At 36.2% G+C, this 25,260-nt stretch overlaps 1 protein-coding gene across 2 annotated transcripts in view; it reads left to right on the top strand.

Moving 5' to 3' along the window:
* Nipbl (NIPBL cohesin loading factor) overlaps nt 1–25,260 on the top strand; it is a 159,486-nt gene that overhangs the window by 60,570 nt on the left and 73,656 nt on the right. For both annotated transcript variants that reach the window (XM_021208299.1, XM_029543956.1), the window contains exons 2-8: nt 11,392–11,534; nt 13,461–13,626; nt 16,276–16,403; nt 18,206–18,305; nt 18,998–19,149; nt 23,551–23,711; nt 24,416–24,512. In XM_021208299.1, coding sequence (XP_021063958.1) covers nt 11,471–11,534; nt 13,461–13,626; nt 16,276–16,403; nt 18,206–18,305; nt 18,998–19,149; nt 23,551–23,711; nt 24,416–24,512 — 868 coding nt within the window. In that variant the 5' untranslated portion in view covers nt 11,392–11,470. The remainder of the gene's footprint in view (nt 1–11,391; nt 11,535–13,460; nt 13,627–16,275; nt 16,404–18,205; nt 18,306–18,997; nt 19,150–23,550; nt 23,712–24,415; nt 24,513–25,260) is intronic.

Genomic DNA, 25,260 nt, shown 5'->3' with positions numbered 1-25,260 from the left:
TTGTGTTTGTTGACACATCCTGAGGATCTTGTTTGTTTTCTGAAACAGGGCCTCTGTATGTAGCCCAGGTTATCCTTGAGCTTTTGTTCTTCTGCCACTCCTCTGCCTTCCAAATAACCACTCCACAAAAAACCAAACAAAAACAGTTTAAACTTCAATGTAGAAAACATGGGTAACAACAAGAGCCTGCTGACAGAAGCCTGACTGATACAGCTGTCTCTGCAAGGCTTTGCCAGTGCGTGGCAAATACAGAAGTGGATGCTCACAGTCATCCATTGGACAGAGCACAAGGTCCCAAATGAAGGAGCCAGAGAAATAACCAGGGAGCTGAAGGTGTCTGAAGCCCCATAGGAGGAACATCATTATGAACTAACCAGTACCCCCAGAGCTCCTTGGAACTATACCACCAATCAAAGAAAACACATGGTGGAACTTGTGGCTCTAGCTATATATGTAGCAGAGGATGGCCTAGTTGGTCATCAGTGGGAGGAGAGACTCTTGGTCCTGTGAAGGCTGTATGCCCCAGTATAGGGGAGTGCCAGGACCAGGAATAGGAGTGGGTGGGTTGGGGAGCAGGGGGAAAGGGGAGGAGATAGGGGATTTTCAGAGGGGGAAACTAGGAAAGGGGATAACATTTGAAATGTAAATAAAGAAAATATCTAATAATTAAAAAAAGAAAGAAAGAAAACATGGGTAAGAGCAATTAAAGAAAAATGGAGATTAGTCAGATCACAAGAGTCAGTGTTATAAACATGTCATTTGTATTCTAATTAGTAGGTATACAGTTTATATACCAATCAGTATTTCAGTAAACCTTTGAGAAATTGTCAAAATGATTATAATTTATTTGTAGATAAAACCAGAAAAACTGAAATTAATTTTATACCTCACATTATGTGAAATACAAAAAGAGTGGGAAAATATTAAAGTTCATATTAACTAGAAAATTTGAACTTAAATATGAAGTTCATATTAATTAGAAAGTTCTTATAACACCAAGAAATACTACTTATAAAACAATAAATTGATGAATTAGACTTCATCAAATTAATATTCAGTTCTTCAAAGACATTAGTTGGAGAATGAAAAGCTGAACAAAAAACACAGAGAAAATATTTGCAAATTATATTTATATATTTAATACAGGGCTGGCGAGATGACTCAGCAAGTAAGAGCACTGACTGCTCCTCTGAAGGCCCTGGGTTCAAATCCCAGAAACCACATGGGCTCACAACCACCCATAATGAGATCCACTGCCCTCTTCTGGTGCGTCTGAAGACAGCTTCAGTGTACTTATATATAATAATGAATAAATCTTTGGGCTGGAGCAAGCAGGGACTGAGCGAGCAGAGTTGACCGGAGGGAGCAGAGGTCCTAAAAAATTCAATTCCCAACAACCACATGAAGGCTCACAACCATCTGTACAGCTACAGTGTGCTCACATACATAAAATAAATAAATCTTTTTAAAAAAGTTTTATACAAACTGCTCTCAAAGTCTGTATCTAGCCTCCACTCTAGATTTACACTTACATACATACATGCACACACACACACACACACACACACACACACACACACACACACACGAGAAATGGTTAGGCAGTTGAAGTGTGCAGTTGTAAGTACTAACTGGAGTTACCAGCATAGAAGTGCTGATTTATGTTTGTTTTTTAAACTGTAACCTGAAGGAGATCTCTAGAGAAATGAGGGCAGGAAGATGCAAAGGAGCAAAGTAGGAATCCAGGAGGAGCAAGGGAGCATGCACAGTCTGTACTGTTGTTTTGGGAGATAAGGAAGAGAGTGGTCAGTTGTAAATGTTGGGACAAGTGATGAGGGCCTGAGGCTTGCTTGTTTATTGAGTTAACAATGTTGTTTTGATGACTGACTGTTGTGAGGCATTTGGAGAAATGATGTGAGTGAATAAGAAATGTTCAAGAAAATTTGAGATGAGGATAGACAGCTGAAAAACTTTGTGAAAATAAATAGGAATACTAAGTAGTAATTGGGGGAATCAGGTTTTTGTTTTGTTTCATTGAGAATATGGACCATTAACACCAGGTACATATGTCTTGCTGATTAGAATGATTCAGTAATAAGAAAAATTGTACAAAAGGCTTGCTTTAATGGTATCTTTAGATCAGAGAGAGAGAGAGAGATTATGTACATGCAATATATGATGATTTTGTGCGTAGTCTGTAGTCTTCCATGGGTTTTTTGGGGGGAGGGGTAATTTTCTTAATGATCTTAAACGTATATGGATGTTTTGCCTACATGCATGTCTGTGCACCTTGTATTTGGCTGGTGCCCATGGAAACTAGAAGAGGGAATTAGGTCCCTTGGAACTGGAATTAAAGATCGTTGTAAGCCTCAATGTTAATACTGGGAATCGAACATGGGATCTTTTGGAAGAACAACCAGTGTTCTTAACTGCTAAGCCATTTCTTCAGGCTTTGATCTTATTTCTTTAACTAAAATTTACTAAACTATCTGAATCTGATCCCATTTGTTGTCACAGTGATATATATTAATTAATGAACTGTGCACAAATATGTGCCATATTAAGATCAAAAATCAAAGTAGACACAGTTTCTTGTAAAGGTTTGTAGGTCAAAGGTGGGCATGACAGTGCTTCTTGAGTTAAAAGTTAGCAGAGCCAGATAGTGAGAATCTGCCTCCAAAATATAAGAGGGGGATGGAGAGGAAGGAGTAGGGAGGGGGAGGAGGTAAGGGGGATCTTTAAAAAAAAAAAAAATGGTTATTTTATTTATTTACATTTCAAATGTTATTCCCCCTTCCTGGTTTCCCTTCCACAAACCCCCTATCTCACCTCTCTCCCTGCTTCTTTGAGGGTGTTCCCACTCCCGCCTCACCGCCCTAGCATTTGCCTCATTGGGGGATCAAGCCTTCACAGAACCAAGGGCCTCTCCTCCCATTGATGACAGATAAGGCCATTCTCTGCTACATATGGGACTAGAGCCATGGGTCCCTCTTTGGTTGGTGGTTCAGTCCCTGGGAGCTCTGGGGGAGCTGATTGGTTGAGATTGTTGTTCTTCCTATGGGATTGCAAACCCCTTCAGCTCCTTCAGTTCTTCCCCTAACTTCTCCATTGGGGACCGTGTGGTCAGTCCAATGGTTGGGTGCAAGCATCCGCATCTGTATTAGGCTCTGGCAGAGCCTCTCAGGGGACAGCTATATTAGGCTCCTGTCAGCAAAATCTTGTTGGCATCTGCAATAGTGCCTGGGTTTGGTGGTTGTTTATGGGATGGATCCTTGGTGAGGCGGTTTCTGGATGGTCATTCCTTCAGTCTCTGCTCCACTCTTTGTCCCTCTATTTCCTTTAGACGGAGCAATTCTGGGTTAAAATTTTTGAGAAGGGTGGATGGCTCCCAGGACCCAACAGGGATGATATTAGCTGAAATACCCAACAAAGGGGAGAGAGAACCTGTAAAGACCTTATATATCCAGCAGTTAGGCACGAGAAGGGGGATCTTCAGACAGCCACCACGAGGTTAAGACTATTTGTAATTTAATATTAATACAGAAGTTACTGTATATCTAAGTTTTTCTTAATTTTGCATGCATCAAAAAAAAAGGCTTCGCTGTGTGAGTGCTTAAACAAAACATTACACACTTCATCACTTCTTGCTTTCTAATGATGTTGAGTCATCAGTTTGGAAAAAATTGGCCAACTTTCCTCACAGTAGTTTATTAAATTTTTTACTTTCCCACTTACAATAGTTGAAATTGGGCCCTCTTGTGGCGTTCTTAGATTGCAGATTATCGTTCAAGCATGTTTTGCTTCAAACCTGAGAGTTAACTCTTTACTGTTATACTTTTAAAACCAAACTTAATTAGAAAGAAATAAAATAGTGGCTTTATTTTGTACCTCTAATACCATCTCTGTTTAAGAAACCCTTTACAATAGTCTCAATTAGAGGGAGCAGAGCACATATTTCCTTTGCAGTATTAAAAGGACAAATTATTTTTATGCTGTGGGGGAGATAGACTAGCAAACTAAACTGTAGTAGCACTTTGACACATCTTCTATGAAATCTTTGTAATTTAATTTATTTACTTACTTACTCATTTTGAGACAGGGTCTCATATAGCCCTGTGTAGCAGAGGGCTTCTGTGATTTCCCAGTTTTCCTGTCTGTACTCCCGAGTGTTTGAATTACTAGCATGTGCTTACTATACCCTATTTTTGAGGTGCTAGGGATAGAATCCTAGGCTTCATGCGTACTCATCAACGGTTCCACCAACTGAGCTACACCCCAGATCTCTACTCTATAAATTTCAAAGTTATTCTGGGATTCAAGACTATTTTTTTATGGTGTAGTTTGTATGTTTATACATTGAGATGGTTAGGCTTTTGTCTAACTACTCGGTTCTAACTATATTCAGCTATAACTAGTTAAAGTCAGTTCACATGAAATAATTGGGGGGGAAGGACAGGAAAGCAAGCAAATATCAAAGCAAGTGTTTATTATTTGTTCCTTAGCAAGCACAACTTCTTTTTAAACTGCTCTTGGAAAACTGACAATCCCAACCTGATTTGCTTAGTAGTAACTTTTCCCTATATAATAAGTTCAGTAACATAAGTGTACCCTTCTATGTTGTGTCTGTACAGTTCATTATACATATTAACATAAAGCTACATGATTTAGGCATGTATACATAAACATTCTCAGGATGTACTGTGGTGGCTGCAGGGAGCTACTAAAAGTAAAGCAGATGTCCCAAATAGCTCTGTCCCATTTTATACTTTTCTTACTTAATGATGGTAATTGGGAATTTTAGAGAAGCAAAATGTTTAAAAGGAAATAGATTTTCACAAGAGGTGCTGATTGATAACTTTGATTTTGAGCTTGGATTTGAGAAAGATCTGTTCATCTGTGATGAGTAAAATGTGAAAAAGAATCTGGTCTAGAATAGTAGATGAGAAAGAGAATCTGAAGGGAGATTGACTCATGTGAAATGATTACATGGTGCAATGTAGATTTATTTACTTAACCTCTGTAGCTTTTGAAGAGTTATATTCCGTGTATTTTCCCAATGGATTTGAGGCCATTTATAAAATTAAATGTAATATTAACTAAAGTAATCAAATATATGATGGTTAGGTATGTGTGTGCCTGTGTGAGTCCTGCCCATACAGATGTGTGTGAATACTAGTGGTTGATAACAGGGATGTCTTCTTCAAAACTTCTCCCCACATTTTGAAGCAGGATCTCTTAGTGAACTTTGGGTTTGCCATTTAGACTTTGCTTGCTCTTCCCTCCAGGATCTACTCATTTGTGCCTAACCCAGTGCTAGGCTTACATGCAGGCAAACAGTTTACCCATTCAGCCCTCTCCCTGGCCCCAAAATATGCTAGTTTGGGGCCTTTCCTACACCTACCACACCCCCAAAAATTTACATTAACAAAGAAGAAAAACATCAATTAGTTAAATAGTCCATATTTGTGAAATTTGGATTAAAGATGAAAATGATGTTATATAATGACATAGCAGTGAGGATTTTGAAGTACAGGGTCAGACGTGTGTTCTATTCTTCGGCAAGGCTCTAGTAGTGCAGTATATCGTTGTATCCTTGCTTTATATAGCCTTTTTCATGCCCAAGAATATAAAAATGGCTTAGAAATACCTTTATTCAGACTAATTGTGGCACCAGAGGTCTGCAATCCTAGCACTTGGTAGGCTGAAGCAGAAAGCTTGTTGAGTTCAAGGCCAGCTTGGGCTATATAAGGAGATCCTATCTTCAAAATACATAAATAGATAGGTAGATAGATAGATATCTTAAGCATGAAAGAAAAGGAATACTCAAGTTCAGATCCCAACTCTGTTTAACTACCCATGTAGCCATAACTATTCAGGTCCTAAGACTTAAGTTTTAATCTGGAGAATAAAGATAATCATTATGATAACCTTCTAATTGGGAAAGATACATATATGTGCCTGGCAGGTAAGAAGTGCTTAAAAACAGACGTCCTTCTACATTGTCCCTTCCCTTCCTCCTGTTTCTGCTTTTGCATATTTATCAGCCTTTATCCAATATGCTTGGTGTCAAAGCTGTTGTGTATTTCAGTGTTTGAGCGTGGTGTTCTTTTGTTTTAGTTTGGGAATATTTGTATATATGTAGTGAAGTACTTTGAGGATGAAACCCAAGTCTAGTCATAAAACTCATTATGTTTCATATACCATATGCACAAAGCCTGAGGGTAATTTAAGCAGTATATTTTTATCTGCCTGTGCTTTACCTATTTAGTCTGTGTGTCTATGTATGCCATGCATATGTGCCATAGCACATGTATGGAGGTCAGAGAAAGCTCTGTAGAGTCAGTTCTTTTTTTCTACTGTTACACAGGACCAAACTCAGGTTGCCACAGGCTCAGAAAGTTATCTTATTAGCCCAGATACATCTGTGCTGTCATTGTCACTGTCACATGATGTCAGGAATGGAATTTTCCCCTTGTAAGTATTTACATCTTTACATGTATTAATTCATCTCATTTCTCACAACAAAATTGAAACAATTACCTGTCTTTTATAGAGATAAGGAATTGAGGCACAGAAATATTAAATAATGTATCCGTGGTTGCCCAGCAGAAGGGTTTAAATAGCCCAGTTTTTTTCTTCTTTGACTATATGTTGTGATAATGTTAATTGTACATTTCAGGTATGTAAAATGTTCATATGTTTGATAGCCTGGATTTGGCTTCTGCTATATGACCTCAAGCAAATTCTTATCTTCTCTGTATATCAGGTTACTCATCAAAGATTACATGAAAGTACTCTGAAATAAGCAATTTTATAAGATAGTAGCTGCTTAATAAACATCAGTTCTATCTTTTCTGCCCATTTTTCACTACAGAAATGTTTTACAACATTGTGTTGATATATGTGTACATATGTTTGAGCTGAGTATATAATTAATTCTTCAGGATATAGTCTTATGTTCAGGGGCATGCATATGAGTGTGGGTCTGTGTACATGTTGCACTTATGGAAGTTAAAAGACAGCTTCTGGTCTCCCTCCCTCCTCCCTCCCTCCCTCCCTCCCTCTTTTCTTTCATGTAAATCAGGCTGTCCTCAAACTCACTGGCATCCACCTGCCTCTGACTTCTGAGTACTGGGATGGTGTTCTACCTCACTCAGGCCACCTTTTTTAATTTTTTTTTTTTTTATTTTAAACATAGATTTTTCGTGTTGCCCATATAGGCTATCATGACTAGTTTTTGGCTCCAGGAATCCACCTATATCCACCTCCTCAGCACTGGAATATGAGTGTACTCTACCACACCAGGCTTTAAAAAATTGTGGTGGTGGAGGGGGATATGTGCATGTGTGTGGAAGCCAGAAGAGAGGCGCTGTAGATTTAGAGTAACAGGTGGCTATGAGCCACCCAGTGTGGGTGCTTGGAACCCACCTCAGGTCTTGTGGAAGAGCAGCAAATGCTTTTTTAACAATGGAGTGTGTTTCTAGCCCCCATACAAGACTGTTTTTTCGGTTTTGTTTCCTTTCCTACACAAGTGCTGAGGTTAAATTCAAGTCCTTATGCTTGTGCTGCAAGCATTGCACAGACAACATCTCTCCAGTTGATATTAAGTATATTTCTAAAAGGGAAATTCTTGAGACAAGATTAAACACATATTTTAGGCTTTGCTAAAAGATACAAAGTCTGTCTAGCCGGGCAGTGGTGGCACACGCCTTTAATCCCAGCACTTGGGAGGCAGAGGCAGGTGGATTTCTGAGTTCAAGGCCAGCCTGATCTACAGAGTTCCAGGACAACCAGGACTGCACAGAGAAACCCTGTCTCGGAAAAAAAAAAATGTCTCCTCAAAAATCTATCTGCCGTCATATTTTAGTGTAAACCCATACCAATTTGAATATTATTATAACTTTTGCTAATAGTTTTATTTGCATTTATTTTGCTTTCTTGAGGGATTCATAAAGTTTGAAGGGAAATTAAATGAATAAAAAATGAGTCTTTAAAAAAAATCCATGACAAGTACTTCAGTCATTATAGTATGCTAAATTACTAGGTAATATCTTCTCATAATTAAGCAATCTTTTAATTAAACCACAAGCCATTCTTAAGATTTGTAATTTCTTAGTATATTTTGATTTATTGGTATCATAATCATTTTTTCCTATTTTGTATTTGCATTATTCATTTCTAGTGGCATGTATATAACTTTAGATGGACAGGTCTAAGAACTATGGTAGATTTGTAAGATGATATGCCATGTTCCTTTCCCTTTTTTTAAAGATAGGGTCTCATGTAGGCAAGGCTGACCTCTTAGTCACAATGTATCTTAGGGAACTGGAGTTACAGATGGTTGTGAACCACCGGTAGGTGTTGGGAATCAAACTTGGATCTTCTGGAAGAGCAGTCCTTGGTCTTAACCTAGGAGTACTGTACCTTCATAGACTTTTCTAACAGAAAGTAACGTTTCCACAAATTACTTGTGTAAAATCTGGGGCTATGGTTAAAATTCTAAGTCTCCATACTCTTGGATTCCTGTGACGTTAACATAATTGAGTGACAATACTTTTGTCTGTAATCATTTGTTGACAATGTCCTTAAAGCTTTGCTGCCTGTATATATACTGTTGTGTCCATCCCCCCTTTCTTGTATTCCACTTGAACTGATGTCAGAGTGTGGAAATACATGCATATTTCTAAGAAAAACTACAGTCTTGTGGTTGGTTTTATTATTGTTCCAATGTTTATGTGGTCATTTTTAGGCTAAAATCATTAGCTCAAAGTTGGGTCTGTTGTATATTATTTAGCAAAATAGAATAAAGCCAGGTACTCCTCCAATAGAACCCTCTCCTTAATGTTTGTAAGTTCCCATATGATTTAAGTCTGCTTAAATATGGCAATTTACGTGTACAACAATACACTATAAATGAATAATAAAGTATTTTAGTGGTGTTCTTTAATTAATTTGCGCTCAGTGATTTCTTTCCAGTAATTACTAAGGATATATTGTAATTTTTCTATTGGTATAAAGTTAAAATAAACACATTACTCTTTAGTGACCTGTACAGGGTTTTAATTTCTAGTTTGTATTTTAAAGTGTTTGATGTTGATGCTAAATGTGTAGTGTTGCTTAAATTTCCATACCGACTCTTTCTTTCTTTCTTTTTTTTTTTTTTTTTGGTTTTTCGAGACAGGGTTTCTCTGTATCGCCCTGGCTGTCCTGGAACTCACTTTGTAGACCAGGCTGGCCTCCAGAAATCCACCTGCCTCTGCCTCCCAAGTGCTAGGATTAAAAGCATGCGCCACCACGACCAGCTTCCTTACTGATTCTTAGAGTATCAAATTGATTAACAAGGGAGTCCATATTGGAGCAGAAGGGTTAAAGTATAGGCAGTTGTCATTTTATCTTGATTGTTTTCTGAGCTATTTCTTACAGTAGGTTTCTACTCATAAATTTTGTTAGTAGACCATCAAGAAAAGGTGTGTATGTGTGTGTGTGTGTTGTTACTTAGCTGCCCACTAATAAGTATATACATATAAAGCTTATTGAAGAAGACAGAATAGCTATTACCTTTAGAAAGAATTCGGTGCTATCCTTCTGTTGGATGGTCCTATGGATGTTCACTCTGGAACTGCCAAGATATACATCTATATTTTATGTAACTTGTTTGCCTATATTTATAATTTAAAAGCTGGGGAAAGATTCTTAGTACTACATACCTACTTAAAAAAAAGTTTTTGTTTGGAGCGTCTGTGTGTGCACATGTCAGAGAATGACATGGAGTCAGATCTCTCCTCATCCTTTGTGAGTTCCAGGGACCTCACTGAGACTCAGATTCTCCTCAAGCTTCCTGGCAGTTGCCTTTACCTGTTGAACCATTTCGCTTATGAATAAGGGAAGCCACTTACATCAAGTAACTCTTTTGAAATTTACAACTCAAAACCTTTTAGAGGTTCTCTTAAAAGTAACAAATAAATACAGTATTGAAAATGGAAACATTTGAACTAGAAACAGTTTCTGTGTGGTATAGCTCAGTGATAGTAGCTTGCTGGAGGCCCAGGGTTTCAGTTCCCAGCACTGAAAAAAGCAAACCAACAAACCCAAAACCAATATTAATAATACAGTATACCAAAGACAAAACAACGTATTTCTAGTTTAGCACCGTACTGCAATTGATGTGGCATATACAGAGTAGTTTAATAATAACTGATTATTGAAATGTTATATTATCTTCCATTAAAAAAAAAGTTACTGAAGCCATAAATTGAAACTGAGATAAAATCTGGGGATGTTGAAAGGGGGAAAATGTTCAGTTTTGCAAGTTATCTTTTGTGTATGTGTACGTACATTATTTTTTTTTAGAGAAGGAGGATGAATTTTATTATAAATACTAAATCCTTGAGCCAATTAAGCTATTTGAAAAACAATAAAAACTGATAGAAAGACTAAGAGGGATGAAAATTAAGTCATCTTGCAAGAATGATATAAAACAAGCTACACATGACTTGGCACCTGACTGTAATTCAAGAACTTGAGAGCATGGGCAGAAGAATCAAAAGCTTGAGGCTATCCTGGTTAACTAGTGCGGCCATGCTTTCAGAAACCAGGGGAGATGGACAGGTGAGATAGCTCAGCAGCCCTCCAGACTCTCGTGGTGGGGGAAGATCCCAGACATCAGACATCAGTCAAGGCAGGCACACAACAACGCTCGTGGACACTAAGTGAACAAATAGTAACAAGTTACAAATGGGGCGGGGGAGGGACATATCAAGTGCGTCACAAAGGAATATATAGTGATTTACTGAGAAAATATTGGGCAATAAATGTCATAAATTCAGTTACCCTAAGGTAAAATGGCTGTGGAGTAAAAGTGTTCTTGAATTGTAGGATTTAGAATAAAGGAGAATAATAGTCTCACACAGCAAACCACAAGGATCCAAAAGAATCTGAAGAGAAACTCTTGGTAGGAGGGCAAAGTCTATATAAGAGAGTGAAAGGCGATCTAGACAAGAAACTGAAGCCAGATTATTAAGTAAAAATGTTATTGTGTTTAGAGTTTAGAAAGAGTAGCCTGCCCTAGCAGTATGTACACCAGAAGTGAAGGGACAGGTGCTGGAGCTGCAGTAGTTGCTTTAAACTCACTGTAATCTTCTCATCAGTAACGTGCAGAAGAGAGTAACACTCTGCTGTACCCGGGTTGTTGTGAGACCTAAATCTTAGTGTGTACAAAGCATTTTGCCGTGTTTAATGTATGGCACATGCTATTTATAAGTGACTTGTTAAACACATTGAACAAATAGAAGCTAAGAATTTTATTTCTAAATGATTAAGTATCTCTCTGCTACTCATATTTGACATAGTTCTACAAATAATTATATGGTTTTCTTTTTGTGTGTGTTGCAGAGTTTGGGAAATGGAAAGTAATGACAGCTGGCACCTGAACTAAATACTTTCATAGACAACACCATTCCAGAACTTCAGGATGAATGGGGATATGCCCCATGTCCCCATAACTACTCTTGCGGGGATTGCTAGTCTTACGGACCGTAAGTTTGGATAATTTTTCTAAATTCTTTTCTTGCTAATATTCATTTTTAGAAACAAAAAATTACCTTTAATGTCACATATAACAGAAAATATGTATTTGGTTGGTGTGAGGGGGAGTAGCAAAATTAATGTTTCCACCTAATACATAAATTAATTTCTTCATCCTTCTGTGAACTCCTAAAGAAATGATAATGTGATAATTTTTAAAGACCTTAAAAATAAATAAGGACTTTAGAAAAATGATACAAAGCTTTAAGAGATGCCAAAACTAAATAAAGAAACATGGGTTAATAAACAAAAATAGTTTTTTGGTTTTTTTTTTTTTAGAAAGCATTTACAAAAACAGTACCTGAAAGTGTCCTCCAAGAATGAGAATTTGATAGCTCACATTACCTAAATTGTAGTGGTACTGATTTTTTAATATCAGGTTGAATTGTCAGTTAGAATTTGTTAACAGGTCATCACTATGAGAGCCCACTTTACTCTGAACGCTAAGGTATTAAAAATTATCATCAATACTTAGAAACTTAGTTAATAGAATTTTTAAGGGTTCATATTTTGGTAGATACATAACTATTCTTTTCCTTAAGTAGTGGCACAGAGTCTGCCCAAGTATTTGTCCTTATGTCATCCTCCTTTTAGTATAAGAATAGAGAAAAAGGAAAGGCCAGAAAAGAAAAAACAAAATGAAAACATAAATACCTTTTTCTTATAGCAGTGTGTAAGATATGGAACTTTGCAATAATCTATGAAAAAATAACTTATGTAGCTTCTAGAACTGTTTTCAACTGTGCTCAGAATCCCTCCCTGGGTTTTGTTTTTGTGTATTTTCAGTTGCGTATAGAAATTTGTATCACTAGAAAGTAGGTGGTTGGATTATCCTAACTCTGCAGGGAGACTTCGAAACATGTTTTAGTTTTTATTACTTGTTTTAAGGCAAAAACACAACCTGTATGGATGGAAAATTATATATGCTGCTAGACTTCCCTTTATTTTTACTGCCTTTTATCTCTGGTATACCTCACATTTTTAATGCTTATCTTCCTGGTAAACCCTGTGAAGTATGGTAATTATACTATGGGGTTGACTAGAAATTAACCCCAAAACATGATACTTATATTTTAGTTGGATTTCTTTTTTTTTTTTTTTTGGTTTTTTTGAGACAGGGTTTCTCTGAGTAGCCCTGGCTGTCCTGGAACTCACTCTGTAGACCAGGCTGGCCTCGAACTCAAAAATCCGCCTGCCTCTGCCTCCCGAGTGCTGGGATTAAAGGCGTGCGCCACCACGCCCGGCTTTAGTTGGGTTTCTTAACCTTTTGGCAAGTAAACAATTCCTATTAAGTCTACTTATATTAAACAGTGGGATTTAAGCCACAAAATACTCATTTTTTTTCTTGTTTGCTGTTTAGAGTAGAATGGGAGAAAAAAGAGAACTATTTAGGAATTTATGACAAGAATTTTTTATTGTTCTTCAGGAATGTTGTACTCTGAGTATTCCACTACTGTGAGCTATTCGTTTCTATATTCTTAAGCTTTTAAAAATGTATTGCATATCAGTGTAATGTAGAGTCAGGTATTGTTTTTGACTTATGTCTAAGAGTACTACTGATCTTGTAGATAAGCTACTTTCTAACCTTATGTCTCAAGGTCATGCTTTATTTAGTTAATTAAAAAAAATTTTAAATGAAAATTAAAGCATGAATATAAATCAGCTAAGTAATTACTAGTAATAAAGTCTGTACTGGCCTCTGGTGTTTTGGAAAGAGTGGTTTCTTGTTGATTCAGATTTTTTCAGAGTAAAAGTAATGTTTTTCAGTCATCAGTCATGAAACTTACAACTTATTTTTAGTCTTATAAAACACAGACGTGTATATAAAGGCTTCTCGCAGTCACTTAATTTCTAATATTCTGCTTTATTCTAAATAGTCCTGAACCAGCTGCCTCTTCCATCTCCTTTACCTGCTACAACTACAAAGAGCCTCCTCTTTAATTCACGAATAGCAGAAGAGGTGAACTGCCTTTTGGCCTGTAGGGATGACAATTTGGTTTCACAGCTTGTCCATAGTCTCAACCAGGTATCAACAGATCACATGTAAGTACAATCAACTTTACATCTAACAGTAAAATGTTTGGTCTTATGAAGAAAGACCAGTGTTTCCTTTTAAGTTACTTCCACAACTTTCAGATTCATCCTTTTGGGGGTTCTGTTTGTATTGTTTTATTGCTGTTGTGACAGGGTATCGCAGGCTGGCTTTGACCTTGCTCTGCAGCTGATAAGATTCTGGAACTTCTCTTCTGCTACCAGTTCTTGAGTGCTGGTATGTGTGCCACCATGCTGAGCTATGTGGTGCTGGGAGTCAGATGCAGATTTCATGTATGATTGGTAGACACTCTGCTAGTACAGCTATAGCCTCACCTTTATAACCCAGCCTGGCCTAAGACCCACCGTCCTTCTCCTGTCTCAACCACACAAGGACTAGGATTACATAGGAGCCATCATTCTAGTTCATACTGTCTGTCCATCCAGTAGTTCCTGACACATGCATACCATTAATCCTAGCACTCAGGAAGCAGAGGTGAGCAGAGCTCTCTGAATCCTAGGCCAACCTGGTCTACCTAATGAGTACAGATCAGCCAAGGCTACTTAGTGAAACTCTGTCTCAAAAAGTAAAGACAAGAAAATGTCCTTAACCAGGCGAGAGTATAGCCAGTTTAAATGTACATTAAAGAGATTTAGGAAGGCCGTAGTCATCTGTGACACAAGTATTGACTCGTGTGTGTCTTTGCAGATCGTTTCCACTTGTGGAAATGATCTTGATCTCATCTGCACAGAGATTTAAATTTGCTCACAAAACTTACCTCTCCTTTTCTAATACTGTTAGAGTAATTGAAATTTCTAGACATTGGAACATGCTGAGTATAACAAGAACTCAAAATTTAACTCCATGGAAAGTAAGATTCGTTTTTACTTGAGCATAGGTGTGTTTTTTCATATAGTAGACTTTTAAAATAGAATTGAACTAAACAATAAGATTGCACTTGATATGTTTGTCACTATAGAAGCAATGCATACTTTACAGGTTTAACAACACAAAAATGAATTTGAAAGTAAAATCTGGGTCTGGGGAGATGGCTCAGTGTATGCTACTCAAGCCTGATGACTTAAGTTCAGTTTCCAGACTCCATATAAAGATGAAAGCAGAGAACTAACACAGAGTTATTCTCTGATCTCCACATCTGTACATGCACACGTGCACATCACATAAATAGATAATAATAATTTTTTCTCAATTTAGATCTATCACTTTTCTCCCATTATAACCTATCATTAAATAGTTTTTTTGGGTTTTTTTTTTTTTTTTTTGGTTTTTCGAGACCAGGTTTCTCTGCATAGCCCTGGCTGTCCTGGAACTCACTTCGTAGTCCAGGCTGACCTCGAACTCAGAAATCCACCTGCCTCTGGAGTGCTGGGATTAAAGGCGTGCGCTACCACTCCCGGCTATTAAATAGTATTTATACACCCTTCTATTCTTTACTAATTTTTCAAACTTAAAGATTCATTACTTAGAGAAAAGAACCATATTAGGTACAGTACATATTTGTGGGGCAATTTTCAAGTTGACTCAGTTGAACTACTTATTAAATGTGGCTTTTCTGATGGAAAAATTAAGAATTGGTTGTTTACAACCACAAGGAAGTACAATGTTCATATTTTAATCCCTCTAGAAATTTCACTGTCTGTCTCGGAAAAACCAAAAAAAAAGAAATTTCACTGTCTAGATATTATACAGTTGCTTTTGTTCATACATACTCTGTAGTTTTTTTTTTTTTTTTTTCAGAATATTTAAAGAGGTAGGAAAAAGGCACATAAAAATTAGGATTTATTTTATAGGAAGTTCCTTTAAGATTATCCCCTGGAATTTACTGAACTTTACTGTTTGGATGTTATATTTTAGGTCTTTGCTGTTAGATCCAAATAGTTTTTGTGCATACATGCATTCTTGCCCATGTACCTGCCAGGGTGAGTGAGTGTGGATGTCAGAAGAAAACTTACAGACATCACTTCTCAAATTCCACCATGTTGAAGGAGCACAGAGAAAAGTGATATTTAGAAAGTAGAGCCTGCTACTATGCTACTGTGAATACTCCCAATGCCTTCTGATCTCAGAAGCTAGGCAGGGTTGGGCATAGTATTTGGATTGAGAATGTAAAACTGAAGACACTATTTGTTTCCAAATAGGCATGTCTAATTTAATTTGCTAATTATTTAGATGATTACCTGTATAAGATAGGAAAATCACATAACCTGTATGTCTCCTTAGTATGGCAACATTGCATATTTCATTGGAAGAACAATTCTGTGACAGTCACACTCATTCATCTTCAAACATGAGGGAAAATCAATATATTCCAAGTCAAAAGCAATTCAACATCACTGTCACTTCTGTGGTTTTCATTAGTGAGTAGTATGTAATAGACTCTGCTTGTTTGCTTTCCTAAAATTAACATGAACAACTTTAAATAAACTCATAGTTCCATAAAATTATGGTTCCAGCATCCCTTTCCCCACCCCCTAGAAAAATAAAGTGTGGGGTGCTGTGTAGGTATTTCTTGGTAATTTCATTTCTTCTAGGGGTTGCATCTTTGAAAGTGTACCTTAGGCCTACTGAAGTCGCACATTTTTATTCTGTGAATCTTAAGAAATCAAGCATGGTTATGATTATTTTTTCTTCAATCCCAGAGAACTGAAAGATAACCTTGGCAGTGATGATCCCGAAGGCGATATACCCGTCTTGTTGCAGGCCGTCCTGGCAAGGAGTCCGAATGTTTTCAGGGAGAAAAGCATGCAGAACAGATATGTACAGAGTGGTGAGGTTCCTTTTTATAGTGCATGTTTGTGAACCCTGTATCAGAACTTGTTTGATACATGATTAAATTTAGTTTAACTATCTGGTTTCTCACTTACAAATGTCTCTTCATATTTTAAATCAAGCCACAAGTGAGAAAATAATAATATTCTTGTGGTTTAATATGAAATTAAACAAAACTTTGAAAGTTTTAAAAAAAGGTATCTTAAAATGTATTAAGTGAACTTTAGAAATTTTGCTTTTAGAAAATCATCAAAGATTTGGAAGTAAATTTTTTAAATTTATTTTTATTCCATGTGCATTGGTGTTTTGCTTCCATGAATGCCTATGTGAGGGTGTCAGATCCCCTGAAACTGGAGTTGGGGACAGTTGTAAACTGCCATGTGGGTGCTGGGAATCAAACCTAGGACCAATAAAGTAGAGTACAATAGAAGACAATAGCAGTAGTGAAAGGAAATAAAGCTGTGCACTCTGAGAGCGCTGGAGTTAAAAGAGAATACCACATTAGCCGGTTACAGAAGTGGCAAACTGGAGAAATGGCTCGGTAGTTAGTTAAAAGTATATACTATTCTTCATTTCCTACCTTAGATGTTTATGACTCCACAGAAGAAAAGGCTTAAATACTTAAAGGTTAATTTGTGTGGATGTGTGTTGTATTGTGGGTTTGTGCATATGTGGGCATGCATGTGTGTGTATCACAATGATCACTCTTCATTGTTCACATTTTGAGACAGAATCTCTAACTGATCTTGAAGCTCATTAGCCAGCCTAGACCAGCTGATTACCATATTTCAGGAACTCACCTGTCTCCACCCCCTTTTACTGTAACCTTAAGTGTGTGGCCACAGCCAGCATCTTACAGATTTTGTGGATTCTAATCTCATGTTTTCATTTACTATTGAAACACTAAATAGCAAAAAAGTTATTTTGGAAGAAATAAGAACATCATGCTTTGTTAATAGAATTTTGGATAATTTGCAAGAACTCAATTTTGGTACATAGATAAATTAATTATAAAACTTAGGTATGTTTCTAAACAATGTTGTGAAATTAAGTTCCTAAGCATAGGGGAAGTATTTGTTAAAATATATTTCTGGCCTAGCAGTGGTAGCACACACCTTTAATCCCAGCACTTGGGAGGCAGAAGCAGGCGAATTTCTAAATTTGCGGACAACCTGGTCTACAGAGTGAGTGAGTTCCAGGACAGCCAGGGTTATACAGAGAAACCCTGTCTCAAAAAAAACAAAAAATAAATAAATAAACACATACATATATTGTGTGTGTGTGTGTGTAGAGCTGAGAGAGAGAGAGAGAGAGAGAGAGAGAGAGAGAGAGAGAGAGAGAGAGAGCGAGAGAGAGAAAGGAGAGATTTCTGTATAATAACAATAATAAAACAGAGTCATATATTAAAGAAAGCATATAGTATTTTGGCAATAGCTAGGTGAAGTGATTTAAAATTTCATTTTAATGATGCCAGAATATGGATGCGAGTTTGGGGATATTAGCTCCATGTTAGAGCATCTGCCTAGTGTATATGATGTCCTGTGTCAATTCCTAGTTCTACAAATATCATTGACATCATTTCTTATTTCAGTATTAGACTAGTGGTATTAAAATTTTATTTTTATAAAATTGATTGTACTTGAAATTTAGTTTCCTTAGTAGCTATATATTGCTTCCCCCCCCCCCGCCCCAAACAAAACCATTCTGGAAGAACAGAACTTTTAAACATTTTAAAAAGAACGAGTTGAGTCTTTATAGTAAAAAGAAAATAATATTTAATGTTTTTTATCTTTTGTGCAGGAATGATGATGTCTCAGTATAAACTTTCTCAGAATTCCATGCACAGTAGTCCTGCATCTTCCAATTACCAACAAACCACTATCTCACATAGCCCCTCCAGGTAAATATATACTTATATATATGTTATTTATTAAATAATCTGTGGTAAATGAATATGCTTCTGTGAATAGCAATCACATACATTTAAATATTCATGAATTATATATAAATAAGTAGTTCTATGCTTACTAAATCTTTTGGACATTCACTTTAAAATGTTGCATGTGGAATTACTATGATTACTAACTAAAGGAGCTACCATATGTTAATTGAATTTTACATAGAAAAAGCGTTTGCTAAAATAAATGATGTGTTTGGGTTGGTAATGCAGTTCCCTGGCAGAGTGCTTGCCTAATATGCACAAAGCCCTGGGTTTAATGGGTTAATTCACAGCAGCACTACCACCAACACACACACACACACACACACACACACACACACACACACACACACTACCATGTTTGATGTAAGTCTGCTGTAAATAACAAAATTTGGAAGACAGTTTATTTAAAGAGAAATATATTGGTATCCCGAAGTACAATGGTGGGTTTTATGTAGTTAAGTAAAATTTTAGTTATTTGATGTGACTCTTATGAATGTTAATAATTTATGTTATTTTGCTGTTTTTCTGTTTGTATAGATTTTATTATATGTAAATTGGAGTTCAAAGAATTTTGTCTCATTTAAATTTTAAGAAGTAGCATGTTGATTTTTTTTTTTTCTGATATACTTCATTTGTGGTTTGTATTTTAGCCGGTTTGTGCCACCACAGACAAGCTCTGGGAACAGATTTATGCCACAACAAAATAGCCCAGTGCCTAGTCCATATGCCCCACAGAGTCCTGCAGGATACATGCCATATTCCCATCCTTCAAGTTACACAACACATCCACAGATGCAGCAAGGTAAGACAGTTACTAATTACCTAAATTAGTATATTAACTATTGAATATACCTAATAACTATAATTCCAAGCATGTGAATTTTAAAAATATTTTTAAGCATAAACTAGAATAATATATTGTGCACATTGTCAAATTAACTGTGGCTTATATCATTTCAAACACATTCCATTTATTTTTGTTGACTTATCAATGGGGCAAATAGGGCACTGTCTATGGAACTTTGATTAGGTTACTATGTAGTTATATTTTGTTATGGAATTAAGGACTCTTAATTTTCTTACAGTAGCATTTTAATTATATTTATGAAAACATTTTAGTTAGGTAGTCATTTTATAGTAAAAAAAAAGTTTTGATACAAAATATTCTGAATTGGATTACTAATTTCAGGTTATTGCCAGTGCTCAATATTATATGTTTATATTTCTTATCTTCTATCATTTTATTGTATGTTTTGCCCGGATTTTTACTTATATGTGTATCTGTGCACCATATGAGTGGAGAGACCACAGAAGCCAGAAGGGGCATCAGATTTCCATGGAACTGGAATTACAGATAGTTATGAGTTGCCATGTAGGTGCTGGGGATTGAACCCAGGTCCTCGGCAAGAGCAGCCAGTGACCTTAACTACAGAGCCATCTCTAGCCCAGAGGGATATTCTTGCTTCAGGGATCTTTTATCTTTTAAAGATTATACTGTTTCATGACTATTAAATTTATTAGCAGTAAAAATTCTCATACATCTATTTCAAAAACATAAAATTTCAAGAAAAGATAAAGGACAAACATGTTTGATTTTGTGTCCCATAAAAGTAGTAAGTCAGAGGACAAAAACCCAAAGAGAACTTTTAACATATAAACAGCTATATACGTAGAAGTGTATATAGGAAAGCACATCACTTTGTGTTCATAAATACTCACATGATGCTGGGTGTGCTGGGTGCTAGAAACTCCCCCATGTTGAGCAAAACATTCATTTTTCAAAATGAATTAAAAGAAAATGAGTTATTCCTGAGAATGTTCAGGCACCAGACAAACTAAAAACATCACTGAGGGGTTAGCGCTCCCTCAATAATACTCAACACAGAGTACATGGTAAGTCAGAAGACCAGGAAAGAATTGGAGATAGGGAAATTGAGAGTATGAGAAACATAACATTGAAAACATTCTTCAACTTCATATTAAAATTTTAACAATGCAGAAAAAAATTCACCATGTCCAATGAGCCCCTTTACCAGCATTTTCCTAGAAAGAACTTTCTTTCTCTCTTTCTCTCCCTTTCTCCCCGTTCTTCCCTCCCTCCCTCCCTCCCTCCCTCCCCCCCTCCCTTCGCTGTTGTTTGATTGTTGTTGTTTTATCAAGACATGATTTCTCTACATAGCCTTGGCTGTCCTAGAACTCATTCTGTAGACCAACCTAGCATCAAACTCAGAGATCGCCTGCCTCTGCCTCCCAAGTGCTGGGGTTAAAGGTTTGCGTCAGCACTGCCCATCCATTGCTTTTTCTCTTTAAATCAGTGTTCACTAGATTATTTTACTTCTAAGAAATTAATTTCTAACATCATCTAATACACAGTATATTTCAGCTTCACCAACTTTATTTGTCATAAATATGTCTCTAACATAAGTAATTTTTTTTCAAGATATAATTCTTGAATGCTTGTACTTTTGAGTTTGTTTGGGTTTTTCTGGTTTGGTTGTTTTTTGTTTTTTATCTCTTGAATTTCCCCTCTTTGAGATAACTTGTTAAAGTGTAGGTCAGGCTGGCCTCAAATCCCTGACCTTTGGGTGCAGGCATTGACAGTCTTCAGGACACACCCAGATCTTTCAGCTCTCAGTCTAAAGCGGGTGTGGTGCCCTTTTTCCTTCAATATACTAATTTTGCTCTGTTTTCTGTGATGCTGGTGGTTCAGTGTATGGGTCTCATATGTGCTAAGCAAACACTCTACCACTGACTTCTAGACTATTGTTGTTATTTTGAGTCAGAATTTAAGCTACCCAAACTGGCAGCAAACTTGCTCTGTTTCCCAAGCAAGCCTTGAACTTGCCTTCCTCCTGAGGAGGATTATAAGACTGTGCAACGAGGTTTGCTCCTTATTTATGTGTGGTGGGACATAGCAGGCTCTACTGACTATGTGAAATAAATCTCATTGTCTAGACTTCACTGTTTTCTTACAACATAGCTCAATTTGTTCTCATATTCCTTATATTTTCTACCAGCTGGAAATATGTTTAAAGGATTTGTTATATATATTTTTGTAAGAACATTCCATAAGTAATGTATACTTTTTCATGTATCACATCTGGAACTACACTAGGCCCAGTAGTCCACTTATTTGTAGCTTTTTGGTGGCTCCATCTCATGTTCACTGATCTAAGCATAGTATGTATTTTTAACTTTGTAATTACTAAGTATTGGGGGTTAATACTACTAAGACCCTGTTTTTCTTTTTTTTTTTTTTTTAAGATTTATTTATTTATTATATGTAAGTACACTGTAGCTGTCTTCAGACACTCCGGGAGTCGGATCTTGTTACGGATGGTTGTGAGCCACCATGTGGTTGCTGGGATTTGAACTCTGGACCTTCGGGAGAGCAGTCGGGTGCTCTTACCCACTGAGCCATCTCACCAGCCCGACCCTGTTTTTCATTATGTTATAAAGAGATCATCTGCTTTTAAGATTTTTAATACTGATTATCAGAATACTGTAATAGTTTTAATTTTCACTCAAAAGATGACACCTTAAAAGAAGTTTGTAAGAATGTCTTATTTAGTCATCTTGGTCATTGTCTATTCGTGCATGTCCTGTTTTGAGTGTTCTGTTTTGTTTTCTGATTTTTTTTTTTTTTCTTTTGAGGTGTGAGTAAAGGAAGGAGTGCAGACAGGATCTCTCTCAGTAGCCATAGCTGTCCTGTCACTCTGTAGACCAGATTGGCCTCCAACTCACAAAGAGCTGGCTGCCTCTGCCTCTCAAGTTCTAGAATTAAAGGCATATATTACCACATTCAGCTGGCCTCTGTTTTTGGATAGAATAATTTTTTTAAAGTAGAATTGTATAGCTCAATCTAACTAGAAACAAAGTTGTACTATAAGTACAGACACAGAAAAGCATATGGATACTTCATACACATCTTAATAGGAATAATAATATTATTATATATATAGTATATAATAGTATATTATAATAGGGGAATTTATTTAATTAACTGTGCTACAACAGTTGGAAAGAAAGCTTACTTGGGTCACTTTCCTATAATATACTTAAAAATGAGTTGTTTTTTATTTTTATAAAACTTTCAAAAAGATATAGAAAACTTTTCTATAACTTTGGTAAGTAGGGAATATGAGTGACAATATACATGAAAGAATCTTGGCTTTGATACGTATTAACAAATGTAAACTAAAATAACTATTAAGAATATTTTTTACCCTCAGTAACAAAAATTGCAAATAAGTATATAAAGCAGTGAGATTTTTCACATACTACTGACGAATTGAGGGACATTGTGTAATTGTAAGTTTATTTGGTAGCATTCAGAAAGACTTACTAATGTTTGAAACTAGTAATCTTATTTTCTGGTCTAAGTCTTTAAGTTATAGGCACATTTATAAAAAATACCTCATTTATATATCATAAACAGTGATACCCACTGTTATGATATATTATTTATAATAATCTAACCATTTCCATATAACAATGAATAAGTACATTGTGTACATTATACAGCAGAATGTATGTAATTGTTTATTTAAAACAAATGATCTTAAGACTTCATATGTATGAAATGGAAAAACCATAGATAGCATAATGCCTAATTAGAAAGGAAGTCTTATGCCTAGAAATCATGAAGCCCTGGATTTTGTCCGTAACACTGCATAAAACTAGGTGGCACAAGCTTGGAATCCCAGCATTCAGGGGATAAAGGAATGAATAACAGAAGCTCAAGAAAACCCTCAGCTACATAGCAAGTTTGAGGCCATCCTGGGTCACATGAGGCCCTGTTAGAAAGAAGAAGAAATATCAGTTATAAAGGGATTTATAAACAGACCATTTAGAACACTATATTCAAAACAGTACGTATATATAATTTAGATATTTACCTACAGTAAAAGTATAAAGATATTAATGCAGAAATAGAGTGGTCTGAAGATAAATTATTCTTTCCTATAAAATAAAGAGAGGAAAACCAAATGGATCTGCAGTGTCTGTGATTGGTTTGGTTTTGGTTTGTTGAGGTGGGCTCTTAAGTAGCCCATGCTGGATTCATATTTGCTGTATAGTCAAGGATCAATATATAAGTGTTCATTATATTCTTTATAACTTTTGTATGTTTAAAATATTCTTGTAATTAATTTCTGAGAGTTTCTCTAGTTAATTTTCATATTTTAAAAAATTTTTATTCCAGCATCGGTCTCAAGTCCTATTGTTGCTGGTGGCTTGAGAAACATCCATGATAACAAAGTTTCTGGTCCATTATCTGGCAACTCAGCTAACCATCATGCTGATAACCCTAGACATGGCTCAAGTGACGACTACCTACACATGGTGCACAGGCTAAGTAGTGATGTATGTAACGTGCTAGTTCTAAATGCGGTAATGCCTGAGATCTGTCTTGTAGCCCAGCATTTTCATATCACAGGTGAAGGATATCTATTCTACCTTGAGAATTAAACTAGATTCGGAGAAACTTAGGTATGAACACCACATCTCCTGTTTCCCACAAAGCTTAATCCATAGAGCAGGATTAAATTTCAGTTTGAATTTAATAGTGCTTACACCAAAAATTTACCTCAAGCAGCACTTTTATTTGCTAGTATTTGGCTTTTTTACTCTATGTTCAACTTCCCCCTTCCTCATATTGAATGTTTTCTCACTAAATATTGGAAATTTTCTTAATTGTGGATGTCACAGCACTTCTATGTAAATTGACTATATCTAAAAATAACAGATGACTGGACACTACCCTCAGACATTTATGGCCTCCTAGGGTACTCTTCACCTCTCCTTTTATAAAAAGCAAACCCAAATGGAGCATGCTCATAATACCAGTTTTCTTTATTCATTGCCATGCATAGGCTGTTGATTCTTTTGGATACAATTTCAATTCTTCTAAGATATACCATGAAGAAAACAGGAAAGTGCAGAAGAATTAGACTATTGAATTTCAACACTTTACCTGTCAGTAATTTATGTCTCTTATTAGTTATCTTTAAGATTTCAGTAAAGCGTCTCCTAGCATTCAAGATAGAAAATGTATATTTTAATCTTAGGATGGCGATTCTTCAGCCATGAGGAATGCTGCATCCTTTCCCTTACGGTCTCCGCAACCAGTGTGTTCACCTGCTGGAAGTGATGGAACGCCTAAAGGTATTGGAACTAGAGTTTCCTTCTCTGTGTTTCAAATTTCAAGCAGATCTAGACCAAGTATATGGATATTTAAATCAGTTACACTTTATTTATAAAGTTTTCACATTTATATTTGTTAAATCCCAGTAAACTCTTAAAGTATTCTTATACAGTTTCATTCTCGCTAAATAAATCCAATAGCTATCTTAACCTCTCTTAAATGTTTGAACTGTTTAATGAGACTCAACTGTACACCTCCTGAAAAAGAGTTTACTTCATGTTGGCCTGGCCAGCTTTTCTCCTGCTCTTTTTATTGACATTTGGTTTCAATTTTAACGCGTTTCTGTAACCTCTTTCATATTTACTTCCTTTTCAAGATTTCTGTCATTAGAAATCAGTGTCCTAAAGAAAAAAAAAAAGAAATCAGTGTCCTTACTGTACTTTTTTAACCTTTTGACCTTTAATCACAACACTTGGGAGCAGAGACATGTGGATCTCTATGAGCTCCAGGCTAGCCCACATTATATAAAACCCCGTCTATAGAAAAACAGCAGTAACTTGTAAGACAGTTAATAATGTATCATTCCTTGTGAATTTCTAATAAGGGCTATTCTGCCCCATATGGTAAAGCTGAACTTTCGTCATGATTTTTTTGCTAGATTCCCTACAGAGAAAACAAAGGAGAAAAGAAAGAAAAACATGAAATTAGTCAAGAATGATTTTTTAAAAATTGAGTAAGAAAGCTGAAGTGTATGGTATTTTTAGTTCA

This window comes from Mus pahari, chromosome 11 (assembly GCF_900095145.1).
Source record: "Mus pahari chromosome 11, PAHARI_EIJ_v1.1, whole genome shotgun sequence".
Taxonomy (NCBI): Eukaryota; Metazoa; Chordata; class Mammalia; order Rodentia; family Muridae; genus Mus; species Mus pahari.
This window is presented reverse-complemented; position numbering and strand designations above follow the sequence as displayed.